The following is a 21,096-nucleotide window of genomic DNA, read 5'->3' as shown; positions in this document are numbered from 1 at the left end:
TAAATTTCAAGTTAAAACATGCTGGGGAAAAGACTCCGGCCCATGAACAGTCCAGCTATTTAATCATGCAGGACAGGGACATAAAACATGAACATTATCTATGTAACAGTTTTTAGGTTTTCCTCCAATATCAGATCTGAAAACATCTGCAGGTTTGATTCAGAAATAACCTGAATACTTGGTGAAAAATACCTTAGGTACAGAGCTGCAGTAACATACACAGTACATCATGGAAATCCTCCTCTTAGGATGAATATTTGTTGTTTGTCTGCATGAAAATATCCAGAGATGAACGTCAGAGTCCATTTACTGCAATGACGTCAGAGGTGAAGAGGACAAAGTTAGTGAGACCCACAGAGACACAACAGAAGTTTGTTTCAGAAGCGATGCTCTGTGGTGACATCAATAATTACATCCTCATGTTTATCCTCTAATCCCTGCTCAGGATGAGTGGGAGGGATTGAGACGGAAAGTTTGTTCCCTGCACAAACAAAAAATATGAAAAAGTATCAGATGTGAGACAATGAAGATTTCAGAACAAAAGGAGTTCATCATCAGCACACTAAGTGAGGAAATGATTCAGTTTTACCTTTAGCTCTGTGTCGATATAAAGACACCATGAAGAGAGTGGAAATGAAATATGGACAGAACACCACCAGGTGGAGGACCACTCTGATAGCAAGGTGGAGGGTGGAGGAGTGAGAGGCCAGTGTTGTGGAAGAGGGAAGAGCAGAGGTGATGGGCTTCACTGTGGCTGTAGGTTTTTCTGCAGAGAGAATCCCACCTGTTCAGGTGAATATATGGATGAAATAAAAGGTAACATAAGAGTGAAGCTCCTCACCTGTGACAGTGATCCAGCTGGATGGAGACTCTCCATGACCGCTGATGTCACACTTGTAGAGGCCTTCATCAGACCTGGAAACATGCTGGATGGTCATGTGACCTGTAGGCTGCTTCCTGATGAGGGAGCCATCTTTATAGAAAGCAGCTGGGAGGTTGGAGGGAGTGGTCTTTGTTTTACAGAGCAGAGTGACGTCATCTCCCTCCATCACAGGGAGGACAGGACTCTGCAGGATCACTGATCCACCTCAACACAGAGACAAACTACAGCATTTCATCCATTTACACACAGCTTCATCAACACTAACTCCACACACTCAGCTTACCAGTGACTGTCAGGTTAACCATGTTACTGATGGGACCCTCTCTGGACTCACACCAGTAAACTCCACTGTCCAGTTTGTGGGAGCCAGTGATGTTACAGGAAGAACCAGCTGGTTTTCCCCACTCCTCACACTCAGCTCTGGTTTCTCTGCTTGTGTTTCTCCTCAGAGTCCATCCAGCAGAGCTGTCGTCCTCCTCACAGCTCAGAGACACAAAGTCTCCTCCAAAGAACTGAGAGCTGCTGGGACTCACAGTCAGACGAGCTGTGAGTAATAGAGTAGTAGAGGATATTTAGACCAGGGCCCATATTACATTTCATATCTTAACTTCTAGTCCCATATTCCTTGTTTTCATTCAATATCAATTGTTACTGGATGATAATAAATCAGATATTATTTCTTACATAAGAGTCTTTGTTAAGGTGCAGATGTATTTGAGTGTAAGACATCTGTTTAATTGTAATTCAACATGAAATTATGTAGACTGACAGGAGTAAGATAACATTGATTTGACTGAAGTTTGGCACCATGTTCTTAATTAATGTGTCCCAAGCAGTGAGTCAGGTTTACAGTGTGACAGAAGAAGGTTACTGACCTTGGTTTGTGGTGCAGCTCAGCAGTGAGATCAGAACTAAAGAGAAATTAAACTCAGGTTAGTTCAAAGTTTCACATTCAACAAGACAGCAGAGGCATGAAAAACACAGAGTGAGCTTACAGAGCAGACACAGCAGAGACGTTTCCTCCATCCTGCTGCTCAATGATATCAGACCAACACCGACATCAGCTCACAGTCACTTCAAGCAAAACCCTGCTCTTTCTCGTTGACTGGCTGTTAGTGTTGTGGTTTCCTCCAGAAATGCACTAAAGTGAACATCAGCACCTGTGTAATGCCTTCGCTGCCAGTCCAAACAAACCACAGGGATGTGTTATAGCTCTAGCTGACACATAGAGTAAAATTACTATGTTACTGAAAGGATTGATTTCATCAATTGTGTTACAGATTGAAAGAAACAAGTTTTGTCTTCCTGTAGCTGACAGCAGGAAGTGACCTGGAGGTGGTTTTGTTCCTGTTGACTTCTCTCTGTTCCAACCACTAACATGTGGTCAGAAACTGTGTGGATGCACGACATCAAACTGCATCAGGCTGTGGTTAAAGATTTTAAAGGTATTTGGCAGAGGTGAGCTGACGTTTGATCACTTCTATCAGCTAACAGACTTTTTTTAAACCCTTTAACCATACATGTCGTTACACCTCTTATCTCACTGAAATCCAGCTGAACACGTTCCAGTTGACATTTCTCTTGGTTGTGTGTTTGGGATCAATGTCTTGTTTAAATGTTGGCCCTCATTTCATCTTCGTCAGGCTGGTAGCAACACTATACCAACTTCACTGCTGATTTGGTGTTTTCTGGATGATGTGCAGTGCCTTTTGACCAAACGTGGTGTGTATTATGGCATCCAAAGAGTTCAGTTTTGGTCTCTCCTTAATCGAGCGACAACTCATCTCCGCTACATACCGGATGATTTCCCGTCTAAATAATCTGGATTTTGTAAACGCTTAAGTATAAAATTGATCTACGTTACGATCTGCGACGTATCGGTTCAGGTTCCTGTCGCGGTGTAAAAACAGTAAGTAAACGGAAACTTTTACTCCAAGTTTAAGTTGACTGTGTTCGATTAATGTTATTCTGACGATCGGTTTTCCCCTACTGTCTGCAGTTTTCAGTTAAGCAACAATGGCTGCGTGCTCGCTGACTACCTGGATTTCGCTATTCGTTGTCGTCGTCGTTCCCTCGGCTGTCGTGCCCGGTGAGATTTCGCTGTGAGGTTAAAATAAGCATCATTAATCGAAATGAATGAATCCCGTAAAAAATCTTTTCATTTCTGCTCTGAAAACATCGGTGTCTTGTGTTGGTTAAAAGTGCCGGTACGTCAATACGGCGCTCTGGTAGCAGCGATTTATTAAATGATGCGTCATTGCGGCCGCCATATTGTATACAGGCAAAGGTAGTTAATGAGGTTAGGACGATTTTTATTCATGTACTAACTTGGTGAATGATAACCCAAACTCGTTACAGGTGGTGATAGTGTATGATACAGAACATGGTTGCACCGGTCTCTGCCTGAAGCCCATTTATAAAATATATTTTGCTCATTTCAGCAAACAGTTCTTTCTCCTTTCTTTTAAAGTTAATTCCTATTCTCTGGTTAAGTGATTACGTGTGAACCCTGCTTTGGGGAATACTCTGAGTTTATTAAGGCTGTTGTGTTTGTAACATGTTTTAATGCTGTGGTGTCTTGTTCTGTTTAATCTTAACAACCCACTATTTAAAAGGAAGGAAAAAAAAAAAAGTTAGTGATCGAGTGATCACTGTTGGCATCTCTCGCTTTTTATTACCACTATTCATCGGCAGCACGTTGTAAAGCTCAGTTTTTAAAACCTTACCATGTATCTACGGCCCAGCCCACGTAGCAGTAAATTAATGACTATTCTTGTATGTGGATGGATTATCGTTTGAAGCTTCTGAATGTCCTCTGACAAAGTCGTGTCACCCCCCCCCAGTCATCCCAAACAGAGCAAGGACCTGATTTACCTGCACAGTAAAGTACACAAAGCACAACATGTGGCCATTTATATTGTTTAAAACAGATGCTATACGTAGGTATTTTGTAATACATTTTTAATTAATTTTAAGTTGTTCATTCCACTTTATTTTTTGTATTGAGTTTTTTTTTCTTTTTTAAACAGTGATATGGAGGGTATTTTAAAGTTCAGACTGGTACAGTTACAATAGAAAGGCATCACTTATTGGCAGCAGTCGCATAGCTGTCCTAACTGTCAAATACATTCGATTCCTCATCAAGTTGGTAGTGATTGGTGATTAATTAGTTTATGAGCTGTGTTCTACATATCCAATGGCCTGGGGAGAGTAGAAGAAGTTTGTGTTAGTAACTTGTTTACAGGTGACTCATTCATCTGTGAAGAAATGGACACTCACTTGTGGGCCTTTTCACATTAAATTCCTAACAAAGAGTCTTCATTAACCCCCCTTGTGGATACTTTTAAAAGCAAAGAAAGATGGAAGGCAGAGCTCACCATGACCACAAAGGACAGGATTAGAAATGAGTACATCATAGTGAAGAGGGACATATAGAGCACATATTTTTGAAACCTGGCAGTGAGGGAAATGGCTACACAAAAAACACATCTATGGTCCCCGAGTCTGACAAAAAGCTACTGATAGAGGAGCAGGTATACCATCGCCTCAACATCCTCCTTGTGACATTCTTGTTGCATACAAATGATGTCATGGGACTTTCAGCCGCATGGCTATAGTGATCCCATGCACATTAGGTGGTATTTGAATATAATAGAAAACAACTCAAGTTGCACTGATCTGAGTAGGTACTACTAATGGAAAAGAGCTGTCAGGGGTGAGCCACATTTACTACCACTCTGTTGAGAGTTTGTATGCTCTACATGTATGGAAATCTCACAGCAGAGGGCAGCAAATGATCTGTTTCACACTGCACCTTAGTCATCCATCTGCTCAAATACTTCCATAAAGATTTGGGAACACATAGTTCCAAAATAATGTTGTTAAAGTTACTTTTGCAACAGGTTGTTTACTGTGAATAAAGCATATACTTGTTTAAACAAAGCAAATAGATAGTCAGATGGTGTTATGATGAAAAGTGTCAATGTGATTGTTTCTTTTTTTTTTCCCCCCCTTATCTCAGAACTATCAGCCGCTCTTGACTGGTCTGCATGGTTATGCTCTAAATCGCAGGTGTCGAACCAGGCCTCAAGGGCCGCTGTCCTGTTTGTTTTCCAACTAACCTGCCATTGTAGCTTCTTATTGGCAAAGCACACCTGATCCAGGTAATCAACGGCAGGTAGGGCAGGGATATCTCAAAAACAAGCAGGATGCTGGCTTTCAAGGACTGGAGATAGACACCCCTGCTCTAAGATGATATTAAAGAAAAAATATATTTAAAAAAAATTCAGACAGCTTTCAAAAGTTCTTTATCGGTTTCAATTGTGCCTCTTTTAACCTTGATTTTTAAGTTGCATTACCTGTTTGTGCATGTACTAATTTGACAGCAGTGACCTACTGTGGGAATTTCTACATTTCTCTGTGTAAAATGGTTATAAATGTCCTTAAGCAGAGTGACCTGGGCAGCTAATTCTTGGAGCAAGAAAAGGCACTTCACACCACAATAAACTGTAGTATGCCTGATTTTTATTTATTTTTTCCCCTTTACTTTTTTTAAATATTTAATTAAAAAGGACAACAAAAAGATAAACTGCCCACATGCTATGCATTAGTCAGTCTAAATAAACTTACAAAAGTAATGTTAACATTCTGGATGTTAATGCACACAAAGACATGTTCTGTCTTTTTCTGCAAACTCGTCACTTTCTAGCCAGCTGTAGGAGCTTTTCTTCTCATATTTGTGATCTGATAGAAAAGGTAAATCTAACAGATTTAAATAAAGTAATTCAGTTGGTTTTCTTGTGGGCCCACAGAGCAGATTTTCAAGTGACAGTGGTTTCTGTTTGTTATTTTCATACCCTTTTTTACCCTGAAGTCTTTTTTTTAAATATCTGAATTTTATTTTTAGTTCACTATAGTAACCCTGCACTTTACATAAAGAAGACTTCATCCATCCATAAACCTACTATGGCTACATGACAGGTGTCTGATCTAAGTCAACTTCAACAGTAGAAGTGAGCCTATGGAGCAAAATTGAAGCTAAAGGTTTTCTTAATTTAATAGGAAACTGAAATTCTAAGTTTTGATATCTTGGTGCATGCTCAATAATCCAGGTATTTTGATGAGTTTCAGACTTCAGATCAGATGTTCAGATCCCGATTTTGTATTTTGGGAATGAATCATGGGGCAGAGTGCGGACTAATGATTGACAGTTGACAATTTGTTACAAATTAAAAATAAACATTTTAGTTAAAGGTGGCCACCGCTCCGTCACAGTTTACTGCAGACACCAGCCAACAGGTAGGAAACACTGTTTCTGATTGTCCTGATGGACTATATCGCTGGGTGAATGTTTGTAACATTAGCTTAATGATTAACTTAGTACTCAGTCATTAGTCAAAGCCCCACTGCTCTTCATTGATACAGGCCCACAAGGCAATACTAAAAATAAAAAGGGTGTAAAGCTGGAAAAAAATGTAAAAAAAAAAAAAAAATCCAAGAAAGATTTGTATGGAAAAACATTTTTTTATAAATTTATTCAAAACAAAATAATTCATTTGAGTTTTTTAAAAATATATCAAAACTAAGAATTTCAGTTTCAAATCACGTAAAACTTTTAAACCCTCATTTAGCTCCATACAAGTTCATATAAAAGAGGAGAAAAAATCCAAACAAATGAACTTGTTTTGCCTGCCAGGGTGACCTAGAGCTAGGGTTGGCAAATTTGCTATCAAGAGTAATTTCTAAGCAGTGTTTGACCAAATCTGTTTAAGATCATAACTCATATTTGTAACATAGTTTTCACAGCCTGTTGAGCCTGTTCATATTCTGAAATGGTTAATCATAATCGCATCATGTGACTTTGCAGCAGGTTTTTGTGATTAGTTGATACTTTAAATTTGCCTTTTTATTGTGATTTTTCCTTTTTGTCATTTATGAAATTAGAGAATTTTCTTTTGAAGCCAACAAAACAGTGATTGAATTAAATAGAAAAAAATATTACTGTGGATATTTATTTAAGCTTACTTTGATAGACCATTTTGATTACTACCTGTGTTTGTGCAAAAGAGTCAAAAGTAGCTGCATTGTATTAAAAAAGGGGTGGGAGGGGTGGTGGTGAGGAGCTCAGGCAAATGTAAGGTACTCTACGAAAGCAATGTTTTGGACATGTCCCATTGGGTTGAGGCCCCCAGCAGCCCAGGATACAAGATCGCATCTTTTGGCTGCTTTGGGGATACCTCAGTGTCCCCCCTGAAGAGATTGAGGAGGTGGCTCTGCAGAGAGAGGTCTGGGCTAATCTGGGCTAGACTGCTGCTGTGATCCGAATTAGAATTAGTAGCCAAAGATGGATGGGTGGGCAGTCTAAACATATTTGCTTAAAAAAGGGCCAATTCATTCAGTCATTTTGACTGAATTGCAGAAGCAGATGAAGCATACAGTAATCAGTGTTGGTGGTGAAAGCAAATAAATCTGAATAGATATTGTTACACTCTTCTTATATGGATCTGGACTCCATAGAAACACGAAAAACTAGACATTTGTGTTTACATTCATGTTAACCACAAGTACTGAGGTTCAGCGACATTCACCACCAGGTGATTAAAATTCAGGTGTTAGACTCCTTACAGGTAGAGGGTGTAACTAAAATGTTGGAAAAAAAAATACACACACACACAAAAGAAATCAGTAGGCACTGCAGAAGCACAAGTGGGAAATTGCAATGTTCACTAAATATGAAAATATGTAATTAATTACCTTTCTTTTTTAAAACTAAATTTCCAAAAAAGCAACTCTTTTCATGTTATACTACTGTTTTTGGGATGCAGGAGTGATTTAGACTTACCAGGCTGTGAAAACGTGAGACTGAAATGTTTTATGGCTCCATTAAGATAAATTTTGGCCAAAACTTGCTCAAAACATTTCTTGACATTAAATGTTGCATACCCGTGGTCTGAATGCTAACTGCATTATTTAAAACACCTGCTACTTTATTGATAACCAAAGGCACGACTGGAATACACAAAACGCTACATGTATAAAGGTAATTAGCTAATTTACATCATGGAGCCCTGCTCACAAAAACTGGCATGGATTAAATTCAGTTTTATTTATATAGCACCAAATCATAACAGTAGTTGCCTCAAGGTGCTTTATATTGTAAGGTAGACCCTACACCAATACATACAGAGAAAAATCCAACAATCATAAGACCGCCAATGAGCAAGCACTATGCTTTGGAAAAAAGGAAAGTTCTAAGTCTAATCTTGAAAGTAGAGATAGTGTCTGTCTCCCGAATCCAAACTGGAAGCTGGTTCCACAGAAGAGGGGCCTGAAAACTGAAGGCTCTCCCTCCCATTCTACTTTTAAATACTCTGGGAACAACAAGTAGGCCTGCAGAGCGAGAGCAAAGTGGGCCTGATTATTTAAGACCTTTATATGTGAGGAGCAGGATTTTGAATTCAATTCTGGATTTGAAGGGAAGCCAAAACAGGAGAAATATGCTCTCTCTTTCTAGTCCCTGTCAGTACTCTTGCTGCAGCATTTTGGATCAGTTGAAGGCTTTTCAGAGAGTCCTGATAATAATGAATTACCGTCGTCCAGCCTGGAAGTAATAAATGCATGAACTAGTTTTTCAGCATCACTCTGAGACAGGATATTTCTAATTTTAGAGGTGTTGTGCAAATGGAAGAACGCAGTCTTACATATTTGTTTAATATGTGCATTGAAGGACATGTCCTGGTCAAAAATGACTCCAAGGTTCCTCACAGCGTTACTGGAGGCCAAGGTAATGCCATCCAGAGTAAGAACCTGGTTAGATACCATATGTCTAAGATTTTCAGGGCCGAGTACAATAACTTCAGTTTTATCTGAATTAAGGAGCAGAATGTTAGCGGCCATCCAGGTCTTTATGTCTTTAAGACATTCCTGCAGTTTAACTAATTGGTGTGTTCAGTGATGGGAATAACGGCGTTACTAATGGCGTTACTTTTTTCAGTAACGAGTAATCTAACTAATTACTATTCCTATCGTTACAACGCCATTATAGTTACTAACGAGAAAATGCAGTCTGTTACTATTTTTCAACAAACAGACGGTTGAAGCTGTGTTCAGTTTACCACATCTTATATCAGCTGCAGGAAGTAGCTGTAAGTAATCTGGACGCTACAGCTTTAAGCAGCTGCGCGCTCCCGCGGACGGTAATCACATCACTGTCTAGCACAACACCTGGAGCTCAGGGGCAAAACAATCGCATGAGAGCTGCTGTTTGACTGAGGAAGAATAAAATAGTCGTTGTGGCATTTATGGATTCGATGAAAGGTTTGTTCTTGGTTTACTGACTGTATTATCTTAATATTTTGTATTTGTTTGTATTTTATTTCTATTTTCTTCTGATATCTGTACCTGAGCTGAGGTAATGCACAAATTTTCCTGCTGTGGGGTCAATAAAGTCTTATCTTATCTTATAAAAACACAGAACTTGTTCAAAGCACTTGGTTCCCAGTATTTAGATACCTAAAGTTTCAATGAATATGTCCATCATCAGGCAAATTTGACCAAACTAGGAAATACTTATGCAAAAGTTCATGCTGGGGATCAATAAAATACTCTGATTATCTGTTCCTGTTTTACTTTGGTAGTCATTTATTGAGCTTTGTTTACTTTCTGTTTGTCTTACAGTTTTCATTTATACATTTTTAAGTAGTAATTGATTATAGGCTGCTATAGTGGAAACATGTTTAGTTTATAGTACAATTATTAAACAAAAGATAAAAGTCAGTTTGTCTGCCTAGTTGCGGCTGCTGGTTCACCGTTCACCTGGAAGATTCCAGAACATTCAGGTAAGGACGCTACGGGATCGCTACCTGAGGACAGCGGTAGGTCCTGCCTACAAGAAAATCACGAGCACGGCCAAGTGTGAGCGAATAAAAACTAAGGAACACTTCGTTCAGTCATTGTGGCATTTATGGATTCGATGAAAGGTTTGTTCTTGGTTTACTGACAGTTTTAATTTGACTTGACGCATGGTGAAAACCTCTGTGTCACTTGTGGCGTTTTTACACCTTATGTCAACGTGACACCTGTTGTGTGACGTTTTTCTAGACGATTCTTTTAAAAAGACAGTAAAGTGACTGGAAACACACGAAAACAGATCGTTTTATGTTTTAGGTTTGATCTCTTCTTTTTTTCTGTTCAGTTTTTAGAACAGCTGAGATGTCTGGTGCGACGTCTTCCGTCTGGCTCTGGTTGATTTTGGTGTTCGCCATCTTCATCAAGTCTTCCTCGGCTGGTGAGTTCAGCTGTTTCCTGATATATGAAATGATTGTGGGCCCACTTGAGTGAAATATTTTTAGGTTAGTTCGGTAAATGTCAGTGTACGTGTGTTATAGTAGTTCTTATTTAATAAGCGCAGTTGAAAACCACTTCCTTATTCCCTATTGCGTCGACGTCACCTCACTGTTATGTAATGCCTCAGCCTGAGCGCTTCAGTTTGAAGTGAGAGTTTGAAATATTTAATTTTATATTTATGAGCCAATTTTACTATAATTTAACACTGTCACTAAGCCTATGTTTGACTCTAATGATGAAATAACTTATTATATGTAGGACGGAGGTTTTTTCCTACTTAAAATAAGCCATTAGGGTGTGAGTACATAGCTAAAGCAAAGACAGTGACTCAGTGCTGTCTGTTCGTCTTATATAAGTAAAGCATGTTTAGACTTCAGCAAGTTCAATCTCACTGACAAAAACATGTTTAAAAAAAAGAAAGCTCAAACTAGGCAGCAATCGGGGGTTTACAGTATATACATATTATTTTATGGATGGATATTAGCTCAACATGTTGAAATGTATTAAGTGACATTTGCTTAGGTCTTTATTTCCATTCCTAAAAGGTTTTCATGATTTTTGTTTTTAAAAATGTCACCAATAGACACTTACTAATGATTACAGGAGGTTTTAGGGGCCTGCAGGATGCTGGGCTTAATGTACATCACCTGAAACACTGAAGTTTGTAGTGAAAATGTGTTATATACCTCAATTACACCTGAAATTTACTTGTATTATGTATTTGATTTAATATAAACTGGGGTTATTATAAGTGTATCAAATGGACACTCTGGTCCCGTTCAGCTGAGCTCAGGGGTTTCTGACTGTTGATCTTTGCGCTGTTTGGCTGGGGTAAATATCAACATTTCATTTGCTCCGTTTTTGTCTCCCTTTCAGAACAGATAAATATTACTGCTGTGCTCGGTGAAAATGCCATTTTGCCATGTCGAGTTTTGGATGGTAACAAAACCATCAATGGCCTAGAGTGGAGCAAACCTGAGCTGGAGACAGAATATGTCCTGTTGTACCGGGATGGACACTTGGACAAGCAGCATCCATCCTTTAAGGACTGGGTGGATCTGCAGAACAGACAGATGAAGGATGGAAACGTGTCTTTGATTCTGAACAATGTGACGACTGCTGATGCTGGAATATACGCAGTCCGTAAGATTCCAGAAACAAAGCGCAGGAAGAGAGCATATCTGGGCGGTGATCCCATCAGCAGCATAAACCTGAGTGTTGTTGTTCCTCCAGGTGAGTGAGTAGAGTTGAGTGTGTGTGTGATCAGAGGTGAAGCTGCTTCCTGGTTGTTGATGTTTGTTTCTAAAGATGTTGTTGATGAGACTTTGTAGAAAGCAGCTGGTCTGAGTGATGTGATCGGAGTGCAGTAGATAATGTCTGACAGCAGTTTGAAGAGGAAATGGATTCTGTTCTGTTCTTCACTCATCACCTACCTGACAGCTGACACCTCACACCTGTTTCTCACCTGCAGGTCAGCCAGGAGGAGACACAGAGGATGGAGGGAAGGAAGTTGAAGAGATGGAGTCGTTGGTGCCTAGAGGGATGACGTTTTTTGAGGTGTTGTTTAGAGAGATAGGGTTGTTTATGGAGTTCCTGGCTCTGGTGAGTAAAGGGATGGAGTTGTTTAGGGAGTTGCCGGCAGTGGTAGATGGACGGATGACGTTTTTTGAGGTGTTGTTTAGAGGGATAGGGTTGTTTAAGGAGTTCCTGGCTCTGGTGAATAAAGGGATGGAGTTGTTTAGGGAGTTGAGCAGCGAGATACGCCCCCCCACCCCCAGCAGTGAAATACCCTCCGGCATCTAACATCAGCGAACGCGGAAGGGAGCCGTGAAATACACTCCGGCATCTAACATTGGACTCGAGATTGTTCTGCCAATAGCCACCGCTGTGTTGCTTGTTGTTGCGATCACTGGCATATTAATCTACTACAAAACACAAAAACATCAGGATACAAACGAACCAGACGACTGTGACTCACCTGACAAGAGTTTGTTGTCCTGATTCACTGTTTTTTGTTTTCAGTAATTTCTTCCCAAGCTGGGAATTTTATTTTACATGTCTTTTTCTGACACATGCCACACTCATTAAGCTAGCCCACGTGTGATTAGCTGAGCTGTGTTTGGCATGTTGGATTCAAGGCATGTCCCCCTCCTTGAATTGCCACCTTATCGTGGTGGAGGGGTTTATGAGCTCAGACGATCCTGGGAGCTGAGTTGTCTGGAGCGTTCAGCTCTTGGTAGGGTCTCCCATGACAAGCAGGTCCCAGGTGATGAGCCAGACTAAGAGCAATTCAGTAACATTTAACCATGATCAAATTAGGCTTTCTGTAACGTTGTTTTTGTACATTTTGGTTGTATAGACAGGTTAAAATACAGCCATTTCTCTCAGTCGGTTACCTTTTATCTTTAATGTGATTGTATTATGTCTGAGTAAGGGTCTGTGTCCACAGGAAGCTGTTTTTCCTTTTAATAGCTCCTCTCTCAAACACTTATTGATGCCAGCTGCCTGTTAGCATAAGCTTATACTCCTTCACAGTTGACAGAGTCTGGAAACCAGGATAAAAATGGCTGATTTTTTTCATAGTTTGTCCAAAAACAGCTTCCTGTTGATAAAAACCTTTAATCTGCAACTCCACATGTTTGTAGTCCAGCAGTTTTCAAACATCGAGTCTCTGCTTGTGCAAAACAAACAAGTATCTGCTGATGCTGTGACCTGGGAATAAAATTTAATCTCCATCATTATTTTTTTTTTTTTAAGATTAATTGACAATGATTCAGTTCCTGAAATGAGACACAGGAGAAAATATTTGAGAACTGCTGATTTAGTGGATTGAGAAGCACAAAACGTAGAAGTTATTATACTGTATATGTTTCCAACGTGGAAATTTTCTGTGTACAAAGCCTGAAATGTTTGCAAATGTATTAACGCTAACTTGTGGTGTTTTGTATTGAAGTGATTCTGTTTGAGTTCAGATATCTGACATTAAAGTACTGTCATGGCTTTTTTGTTTTTGTCTTTTTTTGTTTGTGTATTTGTTGAACCACTTGGAAGCAGAAAAGCCACTGAAAATTAAAGATTAGACTCAACTTCACTGAAGCACAAGGAGCTTCCTTCTACAAACAGATGCTGTAAACACTGGCACTGTGTCTATGATGTGGTTTACAGCTCCATTACAAAGTGACATTGTAACCTGTACAAATTTATAAAGACACAGGAATACTGTAATGTGTTACATGTTTTAAATGTGAACTTGCTCCAGCTTGATTTAAGAGCTGAGCTAAACAGACATAGATTCAATCTTTCCACACACAGTTTGGTCCACAGAGATGTTAGTCATGTCTTCTGATCAGATCTCGTCTTTCTCTGTGGTTTTACTTCCTGCTGTGTTTTCAGGGCTCTGAATGTGTGCTTAAACAATTTAGAAAGGTTCACTTATTGTTAGTGATGCAGCATTTTAAAGGCTGTTACTCAGAGGTCATAAGTAAATCTGCCAAACTGTCATGTCTGTATAAACCAATCAGATCTCATTCTGCACTCAGATCTGTGTTTGTAGCTCAGGCTGACATTTGAGTGAGGAAACATTCACCTGTGTTTCTAACATGTATTCAAGGCTCCATTAATATATTTTAGAGCAGCAGGAACTGAACTTGGTGCAGAAATGTCTGAATGACGTGTTGAGACGTCAAAGAAAAACATTCCTGAGTGCTGACACACCCAGTGAGCCAGAGGCTCCTTAATGTGGATCCCAACACAAGGTAGACAGGTTTTCAGAAATGATGATGTTCTTTAACTGATGTCATCTAACACTGTGTAACACTTATTTTTCTTTTTTAATAATAGAACCTCTTTTAACCTTGAATGTTCCCAAACACATTTAAGAATGTTGTGGGAACGTTTCTTGTTAGTTGGGACACTTTACAGCTGCTGACGTCCAAGAAGATTAATAACGTTCGTAAGATAACTGTGCTTTTATGGAGGCTGTTAAGTCAAATATTTAGTACAGGACGTAAATCCACACTCATGCATCTACAGGCTGAACGACAGCCGAATTCCACATCTGCACATTTCTTCTGTGTAAGAGCAGCTCTGTGTCAGACGGTCTCCAAACCCTCAGAAGAAACACTTTAGTATTTGTCTGCGTCAAAATGTAGATTACAGATCTTAATTAATGCTGTTACAGGTACAGTAAAAACAATATGAGAACAATCACAGTCATTATTTACTGAAGCGAAAAATTAATATTAACATGTCCCACCCTCTGAATATAAATATAACAGCCTCTTCAGAGGAAAATCACGCTCAGGGACAAACTGTTGAACAACACAGGTCGGGACGCTGACTCCATCCCAAACCATCAGGAATTGTAATGTGTTTGTGGTTTTCACTATATTATGTTTTCTCTATGTGACTGAAATAATTAATTTTCCTGATAATACTTGCTGATGAGGACAGATGTTCAAATTTTAGTAGATAATCATTTAATTTGTTATTGTTATTTCCACTGAGAACAAATTCAGTTATAAGTATAAAAACTACGGTGCATTTTACATTATTGGATAGTAGAGAAGAGCCATTCTATGAATGCTGTTAAGTATGAATGCTGTGACAGCACTGAGCAGCTCCTTCAGTGGGAGACTGCGGCACCCACGGTGTGGGACGGAGAGATTTCGCAGGTCTTTCCTCCCCACTGCTGTCAGACTCCATAATAAAGACTTTAACTGATCAAGCACACACATCCATACATATGCAATAATACTAAGTGCAATAATCCTTTCTGGCATCGTTGTATTTTTACTCAGTTGTATATAGTATTCGTATTCTATTTTTATCTTATTGTATATTTTTATTCTATTTTATTCTACTGTATATAGTATATTATTTTATTCTATTCTGTACAGCTGTGTACTGTATTTATTCTTATTGTATTCTAATTTTTGCGTCATAACTTTTGCACTGTCCACTTCCTGCTGTGACAAAACAAATTTCCCACGTGTGGGACTAATAAAGGTTATCTTATCTTATCTTATCTTATCTTAAGTATTTGTATAAGTATATCACACCTGTGAGGAGTGTTTCAATATTTATATATTTTATTAGATGTACATGTGGTTTTGTTATTTGCCTTTTGGTTGGAAGTACACTGAGAGAGGACTTTTTTTTATTAGTGATCTTAATAATATTTTTTTTCATATTAATGTAATTTTTAATTTAATTTAATGTTATTTCATTTTTTAAATAAATCTACTGGGCACTGTAATGATGTTAACAACATATAATTAGTGCATAAACATACATACCTAAAGGCTTTGACTTTGGCATCCTAAGTTCCAATAGTGACTATAATAAAATGTGATGTATTGCTGCTCTATGATATATTTTTAAACTATTTGTTTGTTTGTCAAAGCTGCTGGAAAGATATGTTAAGTCTTTGTATTTACATTTAAAAGTCATTATATGTGAAAATGTACTTTTCTTTATTTCTGTTCAAAGAATGATCTTTCTAACTGTAGTAGTGAAGACAGCTTTAAAGAAAACCCTATTTCAGTAAGGCAGCTGCACTCATCTGCTTCTCAGAGTTACACCATTACAACAGCTTCCTTCCTCAAAAAAATGTGCTCCCAAATTCCCCCCTCTTGCCTCATACAGTAAAAGGTCTTGAATTATGAGGCCCCATCATATCCCTGAATCTGAGGTTTCATCATGTGCTCAGACTGGTGCACCATCAAAAACTCAAAAACTTTATTGAACAACAAGAAAATGCAGTGAAGTAAATTACAATACCCTCAAACTGTGCATAAGCTACATCCACACTCAGTGTGTGATCGGTGAGTTTAAGTCACCCAGTCTGTAGATGGCAGCATTAGTTCTATCTTCTCCAGCTTTCCTTACAACCATTGCTTTAGGTGACTTACATAACAGCAGCAGCCACATCCTAACACACACATTAACCCTGCAGTATGCATCAACAGATGCTCAAACAACAAGTGGCATAAACTTATGATATAACTGTGGCTAATACTTGACCTAAACATATAGGTTAAATGCTTAAAAATTTGCACTCACATTTACATCTGTGGGCAATTTAGAATCACCAACAAACCTAAACCCACCAACTGCATCCGGGAGAAAACGTGAAATGGACACACATGCAGAACTTGCAATGCAGATAGGAGAAGAATATATTTACAATAAAAAAGTAGTCAGAAGTGAGCAAATAATGCACGATTACATTTTAGGGACCTTACTTGCCAGAAACAATTAAGCTAGGCTGCTAATATGTGTTTATATTTAATGTTTTGATAATGTCTGTTTAAAGATTTGCCATTGACTATTTTCATGTTGGCTTGAAATAAAATATCTCCCTCTGCTGGTACTGCGGCTTACTGCAACTTCTGCATGCACACAGCCATAGTCTCAATACTGACATCATTACTCTAGTCCAGGGGTGCCCAATCCCGGTCCTCGAGAGCTACTATCCTGCAGCTGTTAGATGCATCCCTACTCCAACAGAGCTGAATCAAATGGTTTGATCTCTTCAGCATGCCATCATGTTTGGCAAAGGCCTGATAACAAGCCATTCATTTGATTCAGGTGTGTGGGAACAAGGATGCATCTAAAAGCTGCAGGACGGTAGCTCTCGAGGACCGGGATTGGGCACCCCTGCTCTAGTCCAATCATCTTCTTTTTAACCTTTTTTTGAGCCAATCAGCTGCCACTCTGCACGGTTTAAATCTCAGTGCTCTTCTGTCATTTTCCTTTTTAGACTCTAATTCACTTAATCCACCTCCTCCACATCTCCACTTTGAGAGATACCTCAGTCAGAGCTCCATCTAAACCACAGTCTTCATCAGCCCTCTGTCATACACAAATTTAACATGAGGAATTGAGGACTAACAAAGATAATTAGTTTATTGATTTTAAACAAAATATGGTTACCGTGTGAGTAAACATCAGTCACATGTGGTTGATACACCAAAAACGTCAGAAAGCAAAAACGTCCTCCTTCACTTTTGGTGTCTGTGCTGGCAGATGTTCTCACACACTGTAAAAAACGTAATCATTACAAAAACACGGAGTAAAAGTAACCAATTGATTTACAACTCGAAACATCAGAACACATTTAATTTTTTTAAGTTAAGGTAGAGGTTCAGATGTGGTGCTCTTTGTTGATGCAGTGATGTTGTAATTACGGTCATCATCCAGTCCCTGCTCAGCCTGGTGGGGTGGGCCAAGAGAAGACAGAGTTTAAACAAAGAGAGGAATTTATCATCAGCATATTGATTGATCAGTGAATGATTCACAGAGTTACCTTTGAGTCTGTGTTGATATAAAGACACCAAGAGGAGAGTGGAGATCAAATATGGACAGATCACCAGCAGGTGGAGGACTAGTCTGAAATTAGGATGGCAGAGGGAGCAGCCAGGGTTTGGAGCTGTTGTGGTGGACAGGGATGTGGATGTGAGCAAAGTTGTTGTGGTGGGTGAAGCTGTCGGTGTAGGTTTATCTGAAGAGAAAATCGTAGTTGTTAGTGTGAATATGTGCATTAAATTAGAGGTGAAATCAGAGTGAAGCTCCTCACCTGTGACAGTGATCCAGCTGGATGGAGACTCTCCATGAGCGCTGATGTCACACTTGTAGAGGCCTTCATCAGACCTGGAAACATGCTGGATGGGTCATGTGACCTGTAGGCTGCTTCCTGATGAGGGAGCCATCTTTATAGAAAGCAGCTGGGAGGTTGGAGGGAGTGGTCTTTGTTTTACAGAGCAGAGTGACGTCATCTCCCTCCATCACAGGGAGGACAGGACTCTGCAGGATCACTGATCCACCTCAACACAGAGACAAACTACAGCATTTCATCCATTTACACACAGCTTCATCAACACTAACTCCACACACTCAGCTTACCAGTGACTGTCAGGTTAACCATGTTACTGATGGTACTCTGATTAGACTCACACCAGTAAACTCCACTGTCCCATGGGTAGATGTAGCTGATGTTACAGGACGAACCAGCTGCTTCTCCCCACCCATCTCCACACTGAGTCCTCTGTCGTTTGCTTGTGTTTCTCCTCAGAGTCCATCCAGCAGAGCTGTCGTCCTCCTCACAGCTCAGAGACACAAAGTCTCCATTAAAGAACTGAGAGCTGCTGGGACTCACAGTCAGACGAGCTGTGAGGAAAGGGGGAGAATATATAATATTTGCATGTGATTGGCTTGGTTGAATCAATACACAAGAATCCGATCCTGTGGCCCATGATGGCGAAGCTGAAACACATTACAGAGCAGAGCAAAGTTCACAAATTTATTGAGATTTTAAATATCTCCTGTTCATCTCAGTAAATGAATGAGTGTCTAAACTTTCCTTTTTTAGGGAGATTCGAAATTTGGGCAAAATAAGGCAATGTGGTGCAGACAAGGCGGGAAAAGTCATGTTTCTCAGGAAAACTGAATATTGAAACAAACTGGAATGTTTATTAATTGTTTTTTTTTTTTTATATTTGTTTTTTAAGAGTTAGTATTTACTGGTGTTACATTTTCATATCAAATACAAGTTAAGTCCATCTGTACATCCAATTTATGCTGCTTATCTGGGCTTGGGTGGCTGGGGAAGCACTCTGAGCTGAAATTTCCCAGGGACATCAACATGCTCCTGAGGCAGCCTAGAGGTGCCCTGCAACATCCAGAGCCTTCAGGAACTCAGGGTGAATCTCATCAATCCCAGTCAAGGTTAGCAGCTTGCTACCAACACTGTAAACAATGTTTGTAGAATACCGCTTCCCTCTCCTGCATCATCTGACAATTGCCAGAGTCGCTTTGATGCTGACCAAAAGTCACGTTTCATTGTCCCACTGAACTCCCAAACCTAAGTTTTTACAAAGCCGCACTCCGCTCGTCCTGCCAGCACCTGTTATCTCCTTCTGGAGTCCCACGGACTAATAAAGCCCAGTAAGACTCCTCCTGCATGACGGCTCCCTTCAGCTCCAGTGTCCATCATCTGGTTCTGGGATTACTGCAGAGACAGGTGCCATCAACCTTGCAGGATTCTCTGCAATAGAGGTGCAGAACATTGTCCAATCTGGCTCACTGCCCCCAGCCTCCATTACAAAGCAATCAAACCAATGCTGGAGGTGGGAGTTGAAATTTCGTGGAGTGAGGGCTCTGACAGATGTTCCCAGTGCACCCTCAGAACAAAAGAGTATCTGGATGATGAATTCTCCAACACCCCATCAAGGATACAAGTTAAGCCGCTTATTTAAATAAAATATAAATAATGGAGACAGTCAGCAGGAGTGAGATAAGACTGATCTGTTTTTATACATTTTCTTTCACCATGTTTTAATAGCCTCTTGCAGCCTACTGAGAGAGTGAGTCAGGTTTACAGTGTGACAGAAGAAGGTTACTGACCTTGGTTTGTGGTGCAGCTCAGCAGTGAGATCAGAACTAAAGAGAAATTAAACTCAGGTTAGTTCAGAGTTTCACATTCAACAAGACAGCAGAGGCATGAAAAACACAGAGTGAGCTTACAGAGCAGACACAGCAGAGACGTTTCCTCCATCCTGCTGCTCAATGACATCACACCAGCTCTGAGATCAGTTCATGGTTACACTGAGTAAAACCCTCCTCTTCCTCTTTCTCTGTCTCTGGGTCTTAGACTTGTGGTTAGAAAAAACCTTGTGTGAAAAAGCTTTGTGTGTTTATTTCTCTGCTTCCTTGAAACCAAAGTTTTACACGTTTCAACTGATTATTGAATAAGAATTAAAAGCAACAATATCTACGACTGACAGTTGACCTTGAATGCAACACCAGTACCTGTATGATGTCTTCGCTGACTGTCCGACCTCTTTTAATGGATGTTTTCTCAGCTCTTTGAAATAATTATATTGACTGCATTGATGTAATTATTGATTTAATTAATAATATCACAGATTGAGCCAAACAAACTTCCTGTAGTTGACTGCACGTTAACTGTGCAAACTTTAGTTGTTTTGTGCTTCTCTCTGTTCCAACCACTGACTTGTGGTCCGAAAGACTAAATAACTTGAATGGCTGCACAACATCAGACTACACGTCACGCCCTGGTTAATGTTTGTGAAGGTCTGAGGAGACATGTGCTGCATACAGCGAGCTGTGTTCATGTACCTGCAGTGACAACACAGATCACAAATCTTGTGTTCCTCCTCAGAATCTGCCAGTTAAGTTAATACATTATTATTCCTACATTCAATCATCACTCTATATTTAATCATCAAAACATTTATGTTACGTACAATATAGTTTTTCAGTTATAGTTTTAACAGTTAATAGTTTTAATAGTTATTAGTTACAAGACAGCAGAGGCATGAAAAACACAAAGTGAACTTACAGAGCAGACACAGCAGAGACGTTTCCTCCATCCTGCTGCTCAATGACATCACACCAGCTCTGAGATCAGTTCAGAGTCACATCAAGTAAAACCCTCATCTTCCTCTTTCTCTTTGACTGCCTCAGAGTCGTGGCTTCTTCTCCACTGAACACCATGAGAAAGTTTCAGTTTTTGGTTAAAACAAACCAGAAAGAAAATGTAAATGCTGAAACAGAAAGACTTGGATTGAAGCAAAATCTACAACTGACAGTAGTTTTGTTGACAACGTCTTATCAATAATAAATTAATGTTTTTAGGTTGATAGAGGCAAGTATTTAATTTTTTTCTGTATCGGTTAACTGACCTAGTCTTAGTACCAAGAAGTTCCAGCTTCTCTGTGTTTTAATCTCTGAAATGTGGACAGACACTGTGTGAGTACGCGAGATCAGACCACATGTCATGCTCTGGCTGATGTGCTGCTATGAGATCTCTTCTTTCTGCTCTCAAACTACCAGATATTTTTTTG

At 39.6% G+C, this 21,096-nt stretch overlaps 1 protein-coding gene across 3 annotated transcripts; it reads right to left on the bottom strand.

Moving 5' to 3' along the window:
* Positions 1-377: 377 nt before the first annotated feature.
* LOC146635330 (low affinity immunoglobulin gamma Fc region receptor II-like) lies at positions 378-19,796 on the bottom strand. Of its 3 annotated transcripts, none has more exons than XM_085346819.1 (6): positions 19,754-19,796; positions 19,634-19,669; positions 18,134-18,397; positions 842-1,087; positions 590-766; positions 378-481 (listed from the first exon to the last, which is right to left on the bottom strand). In XM_085346819.1, the coding sequence occupies exons 1-6, from the start codon at positions 19,782-19,784 to the stop codon at positions 378-380; spliced, it is 858 nt and encodes a 285-aa protein (XP_085202945.1). In that variant the 5' UTR covers positions 19,785-19,796. The 3 variants fall into 3 exon arrangements, with proteins under 3 accessions (XP_085202945.1, XP_085202954.1, XP_085202962.1); XM_085346828.1 differs by having other exon boundaries at positions 590-748; XM_085346836.1 differs by lacking the exons at positions 18,134-18,397; positions 19,634-19,669; positions 19,754-19,796 and adding exons at positions 1,167-1,427; positions 1,759-1,794; positions 1,879-1,921.
* Positions 19,797-21,096: the final 1,300 nt, after the last annotated feature.

This window comes from Diplotaxodon limnothrissa, linkage group LG3, assembly GCF_057381915.1.
Source record: "Diplotaxodon limnothrissa isolate DT_005_m linkage group LG3, D_limnothrissa_male_GT1.1, whole genome shotgun sequence".
In the NCBI taxonomy this organism is placed as follows: domain Eukaryota; kingdom Metazoa; phylum Chordata; class Actinopteri; order Cichliformes; family Cichlidae; genus Diplotaxodon; species Diplotaxodon limnothrissa.
Note: the sequence above shows the minus strand (reverse complement) of the source record. Positions and strands in the feature narration are given on the sequence as shown.

Bases quoted from the DNA above. Each gene is read 5' to 3' on its own strand.
- LOC146635330 (XM_085346819.1), bottom strand. From the start codon at position 19,784: ATGGAGGAAACGTCTCTGCTGTGTCTGCTCT. The intron at 767-841 runs GTGAGGAGCTTC...TTCTCTCTGCAG, and splicing joins CAGCTGGATCACTGTCACAG to AAAAACCTACAGCCACAGTG. The intron at 482-589 runs GTAAAACTGAAT...TTGTTTGTGCAG, and splicing joins ATATCGACACAGAGCTAAAG to GGAACAAACTTTCCGTCTCA.